Here is a 6102-nt window from a genome sequence, read left to right as displayed (position 1 = left end):
CAAGTTTGAAAAAAAAAGAAAAGAAAAAGAATAAGTGGTTCAAAGTTTGTTTCAATTCACTCTATTCCATATTATTATATTCTTATGTGTGAAATTGTAAGTGTTGGGATTGTTTATATTGTTTGGAGTTGTATTTGGTGGATTCTTGTTGGAGTTAGTTATGTTGTTGGAGATGTATGATCATCATTTATTTTGATCATGGGTTTATTAGGATTTGGCTCCCTTAATGCATAGCTTTTCTCTCACATATTCCCAAACGTATCCTACCCTTTACCCTTTCCTTACATTACAAGCTTTAAAGACCTTCTGACCTTTGTGCATAGAGTTGTGTGAATGTGAAAGTGTTGATTATCAATGCAAGTTATGATTTGACATATTTCGAGTCGACTAGTAGGTTGAGCGTTCATTGTTTTAAACACATGAGAGTGTGAGATGGGTGGGTACTGTTTACAAATAAAGGGGTTGGTTGGAGAGCGATCGAGTACATCTTTTACTCGCCATATAAATGAGAGTTGAGTGCGTGAGCACTAGTCTTGAATTCTATATGCTCATGTGGTTTGCTTTACTTGACAATTGTTGGGGATGAATGATAATTAGATATATGAGATTGATTGACATTGAAGCATGTTCATTAGATTTATCTTGAATCATTTGTGCTTGATTTTGTTTATTGGGATGAGGCATGTTTTATATGTTCGTTGATGAGCTCTTTTCTTAGGGACAAGCAAAGGTTTGGCTTGGGGGAGTTTGATATGTCCAATTTATATAGCGTTTTACCCCCGTCCCGCGGTCATAATTAGTAGTGTTTTTGGCTCTTTAGGGCCACTTTTATTACTAATTTGTGTTTTCTAGTGTTTTCGTAGTTTTAGTTGTATTTTTCAGGAAGTTGCACTTTTGGAGCATTTTCCCGGGTTTTTATGGATCAACTACGGAAACGGAAGCAAGAAGGACACGGCCACTCTTGAAGCCCAGGATCGGTGAGAGCCGATGATTAAGGGCTCGGTATGAGATACCGGGGCTATTGGATCGATTAATCAAGACCCGACGAGGAAACTTAGATTGGGCCGAGGAATTGAGCCCAATCGAAATCCAATCCTCAAAGAAGAAGACCGGGCCCGATCGGGCAAGCATACGCCCGATCGGGCGGCTGCGCGCATAAGGACCCTCAAAGAAAAGCCGCGCCCAATCGGGTGAGCGTAAGCTCGATCGGGCGCGGCACAGCAGTAGCGGGCAAGGCAAAAAGGCGGGCCCGATCGGGCATGTGTTTTTCTCAGAGCTGATTAGATTAGTTTTAATTTTTGTTTTGAGTAATGTTTAAGTACGAATTATGTACGTAATTTTGGATTACCTTCTTCTTTAGATTTTCTCTCTCTACTTAGGATATTTCTCTCTCTTAAATTCTCTTTCAACTTTTGTTTAATTACTTTCATTAATCCAGATTTCTTTTGGTAACAATTTCTTCTCTTTTAATTTCAGCTATTTTATTTACTTATTTGATTATTCTTTTATTTATTTATTTGATTAGTTTAGTTATGATGATGCTTGAGTAGTTTTATTTCTAGGGTTTATGGGGATCTAACAAATGATATGAAGGGGTAATTTTGTGATTGTTAATTATCAATGCTTGGTAAATTTCCTATTGACTGATTTAATGCTATGCAATTAGGTTTGGCCAGATTTAATTGTATGAGTTTTGTAATATTAATTTGAGATTCGACAGATGAGAATTGATGTTTAGGCTTAGTTTCAATGGGCGGATTAATTTATAAATGGTTAAGTCGAGATTCGACAGATGAGATTTAATACCGGTAAATTAACTTTGTGATTATAATACGTAGCGAAAGCCCTTTATTATCTGATTAATCAATGCTTGATGATTGCTTATTATGATTTGCCCTGGAATATTGTTTATTAGTGAACCTATGCCCTAGGTCTTTTAATATTTGATTTTCCCCTACTTTATTTCTTTCGACCTTATTCTTTGTAGTATAGAATTTATTTACAACAAAATTGGTTACTTTGATAATTTAGATTATAATAATGAATTAGGAGTAGAAAGACTTGTTTCCCTGTGGAGTTCGACCCTACTTCCCTATCTACTTTAGTTAGAGGACTTAGGTAATTACTTTTGATTAGGGGATACGACTTTACCCTGTCATCACATCAGGAATATACTTTCGAATTTGGCTCACATGGAACACATTGTGAACCCTTTCTAGCTCACTAGGCAAATCCAACTCATAAGCCACTTCCCCACTTTCTCAATGATCTCATAAGCCCTATGTACTTTGGGCTTAATTTTCCTTTCTTCCCAAACCTCATCACACCTTTCATGGGTGAAATTTTCAACAAAACTTTCTCTCCCACTTCATATTCCTCTTCCCTCCTTTTCAAATCAGCATAACTTTTATGTCGATCTTGAGCTCCTTTAATCTTTTCTTGGATCAACTTGACCTGCTTCACCATATCCTCAATCATATCTGGTCCAAGAACCATAGTCTCACTTATATCATTCCAACACACTGGGCTTCTTCACTTCCGACCATACAATGCCTCAAACGGTGCCATTCCAATGCTTGCGTGGTAACTGTTGTTGTAAGAGAACTCTATCAAATCTAGGCGGTCTTCCCAAGACCCTTGATACTCCATCACACAAGCTCTCAACATGTTCTCCAATGTCTGAATCGTTCTTTCCGTTTGACCATTTATCGCTGGGTGAAATGATGTGCTCATTAACAACTTAGTTCCCATTGCCTTTTGCAAACTTTGCCAAAAGTTAGACAAAAATCTTGAATCTCTATCCAAAATGATATTCGTGGGTACCCCATGGTACTTCACCACAAACTTCGCATATTCTCTTCCCAACTGATCCATGGTCCAAGTACTTCTCATGGGTATGAACGCTACTGACTTCGTCAACCTATCCACTATTACCCAAATAGTGTCATTCCCTGCCTTGTTCTTTGGCAAGGCTGCCACAAAATCCATAGAAATCGAATCCCATTTCCACTTGGGCACCTCCAAGGATTGGACCTTTCCTTGAGGTCTAAGATGCTCAATCTTCACCTTCTGACATGTCAAACACTTAGCCACAAATTCAGCCACTTCTCTCTTCATATTGGGCCACCAAAAAGTCTTCTTCATGTCCTTATACAACTTATCCCCTCTAGGATGCATTGAATAAGGAGAATTATGGGCTTCTTCCATCAATCGTCGTTTCAGATCACCACAATTCTGCGATACACACCATCTTCCCTTAAATCGAATACTTCCCTCATCACCAATGGTGAAATCCAACACTTCTCCTTCATCAATCTTCTTCTTTATTGTCTTCAACTTCTTATCTTCCAATTGAATTTCCCTTATCTCATAATAATTGGATGGTTGAACCACCAAGGCATTCAACATCATAGCCATTTCACCACCCCCCACTACCTCCAAGTTTAACTTCTGAAATTCCACACACAACTGATCTGGTACTACCATCACATTCATCGTATGCTCTGATTTTCTGCTTAAAGTATATGCCACCGTATTATCCTTTCCCTCATGATACTGAATATCTAATGTATAATCACTCATATACTCCAACCATCGTCTCTGCCTTCCATTCAAGTGCGTCTGGGTGAAAATGTACTTCAAACTCTTATGGTCCATGAAAATCCTACAAGTCACCCCATACAAGTAATGTCTCCAAATCTTCAAGGCAAACACTATTGCAGCTAACTCCAAATCGTGGGTTGGGTAATTCCCTTCGTGAACCTTCAACTGCCTCGAGGCATAGGCAATCACTCTTCGATTTTGCATTAACACACATCCCAATCCCAACTTCAATGGATCACAGTACACGTCATATAGATCACTTCCATCCGGCAAAGCCAGCACAGGTGTTGTGATTAACCTTTCTTTCAAGATCTTAAATGCCTCTTAACACTGTGGAGTCCACAAAAACTTATGTTCCTTTTTTATCAAACTTGTCATGGGCTTCGTGATCCTTGAAAAATCCTTCACAAACCTTTTGTAATAGCCTGCTAAACCCAAGAAATTCCTTACATCCGATACATTCTTTAGGGTTGGCCAATCACTCACAGCTCGAAGCTTGCTTGGGTCCACTGCAACTCCGTCCTTGGAAATCACATGGCCCAAAAATGCTACTTCCTCTAACCAAAACTCACACTTAGACAACTTGGCATACAACTAATGCTCCCTCAAACATGACAACACTTGTCTCAAATGCTCCTTATATTCTTCTTCATCCTTTGAATAGAACAAAATATCCTCAATAAACACTACCACAAACTTGTCCAAGTATTGCCTGAAAATTTTATGCATCAAATCCATGAACACTGCAGGTGCATTGGTCAAACACAATGACATCATTGTGAACTCATAATGACCATAACGGGTCCTGAAAGCACTCTTTGCAATATCTTGCTCCGCAATTCTCAACTAATGATAACCCGATCTCAAATATATATTTGAGAAGACCCCTTCTCCTTTCAACTGGATAAACAAATCATCGATCCTTAGTAAAGGATACTTATTCTTCACTGTCACCTTATTCAACTCTCGATAATCTATACAAAACCTCATGCTTCCATCTTTCTTCTTCACAAACAATATTAGAGCTCCCTAGGGTGATGAACTAGGCCTAATATAGCCTTTCTCCAACAAATCATCTAACTGGATCTTTAACTCCCTCAACTCAGCTGGAGCCATCCTATGTGGAGCCTTAGAAATAGGTACAGTTCCAGGCACTAGGTCGATAATGAACTCCACATCCCTAACTGGTGGCATACCAGGAATCTCATCTGAAAACACATCTTGAAACTCTTATACAACATGAATACCCTCTTCACCTTTCTTTTCCTCACTTTCAACCTCTTGAACACTACACAAAAACAAAGGACAACCCTTCTTAATTAGTTTCTCTAGTTGCATTGCAGACACGATTCTCAACCCTAAGATTTTCCCTTCCTTCTTATACACCACTTTGGTCTTACTTGGGCTAGTCAAGGTGACCTTTCAGCCGCACAATCAAATTTTGCTTCATACTTTCCCAACCAATCCATACCTAGAATCACATCAAAGTCATTCAAGTGAAACTCGATCAAATCGGCCAAAAACTCTACCCCAGAAATGGAAATAGTCACACTCAAAAACAATCTCGAACAACTCCTCACTTCCCTGGACGGAATAGACACATCTAGAGAAACTGACTCAAGACTCTCTGACCTGAGACTCCCAACTACTTTCTTAGAAATAAAAGAATGTGACGCCCCTGAATCAAACAAGACTTTCACAGGAAAAGAACTTATAAATAAAACACCAATTACCACATCATTAGAAGACTCAGCCTGACGGCTATTCATCACGAACACACGACCCTTTACGGTACTTCTCGCACCGCTACTGGTTCCAGCCTTGATTGTGGGTCCACTAGGCTGAGGTGGTTTACTAGGTGCACTAGACTCTTTCACCTTTCCAGACTTAACATTAGCTTCCTTCTTGAAACAATCGTACTCACGGCGTCCCAACTTCTGACAGTAACGACAAGTTACCAAGTTTCCCTCACAGTCCTTCCCTAGGTGATCTTTCTCACACCGCTTGCAGAAATACCTCCTCTTGGGTTTCTCACCCCTTGGTTCCTATTACCCTTATGGTTGGACGACTGGCCTCCATTCCCCTTCCCAATGTTTCCTTGTTGTCCCTCCTGTCTCCAGAATTCCCTTGGTAATTCCCATTGGGCTTGTGCCTCTTTTTACCCCCATGAAAAGAGTCTGGGTTCTTCCTTTTCTCCCCCACATGCTCCATCTCCCTCCCCTTAATTCCGTACATATGGGCTGCATGGCCATAGACTTCATTTAGGGTCTCAAAAGTCACTCCCCCTAGCTGCCTTGGAGGGTCAAGGTTAGGACTTGCTCAAATATATGATCTTTGATGGTTTCAGTAGGAACTACTTCTAGGGAAAACCTCATCAACTCAATGAACTTGCTGTAGTATTCACTGACTGACATGTTTCCCATTCTCAGAATGGTAAACTCCATGCACTTTTGCTTTCTAGGTAGGAAGGGTAAAACTTTTCTCTCAAGGCTTCGTTAA

At 39.8% G+C, this 6102-nt stretch overlaps 1 protein-coding gene across 1 annotated transcript; it reads right to left on the bottom strand.

Moving 5' to 3' along the window:
* Positions 1-4632: 4632 nt before the first annotated feature.
* LOC110693769 lies at positions 4633-5814 on the bottom strand. Its single transcript, XM_021870940.1, has 3 exons — positions 5656-5814; positions 5075-5540; positions 4633-4811 (listed from the first exon to the last, which is right to left on the bottom strand). Exons 1-3 carry the CDS (start codon positions 5812-5814, stop codon positions 4633-4635), a joined length of 804 nt encoding a protein of 267 aa, XP_021726632.1.
* Positions 5815-6102: the final 288 nt, after the last annotated feature.

The sequence above is a fragment of the Chenopodium quinoa genome, unplaced genomic scaffold, assembly GCF_001683475.1.
Source record: "Chenopodium quinoa cultivar QQ74 unplaced genomic scaffold, ASM168347v1, whole genome shotgun sequence".
Lineage (NCBI taxonomy): Eukaryota > Viridiplantae > Streptophyta > Magnoliopsida > Caryophyllales > Amaranthaceae > Chenopodium > Chenopodium quinoa.
Note: the sequence above shows the minus strand (reverse complement) of the source record. Positions and strands in the feature narration are given on the sequence as shown.

Excerpts from the sequence above, each read along its gene's own strand:
- LOC110693769 (XM_021870940.1), bottom strand. The coding sequence starts at position 5,814 with ATGGAGCATGTGGGGGAGAAAAGGAAGAACCCAGACTCTTTTCATGGG. Across the intron at positions 5,541-5,655 it reads CCAGTCGTCCAACCATAAGG|AAGTTGGGACGCCGTGAGTA; the intron begins GTAATAGGAACC and ends CGTTACTGTCAG. Across the intron at positions 4,812-5,074 it reads TGACTTTGATGTGATTCTAG|ATGAGATTCCTGGTATGCCA; the intron begins GTATGGATTGGT and ends ATGTGTTTTCAG.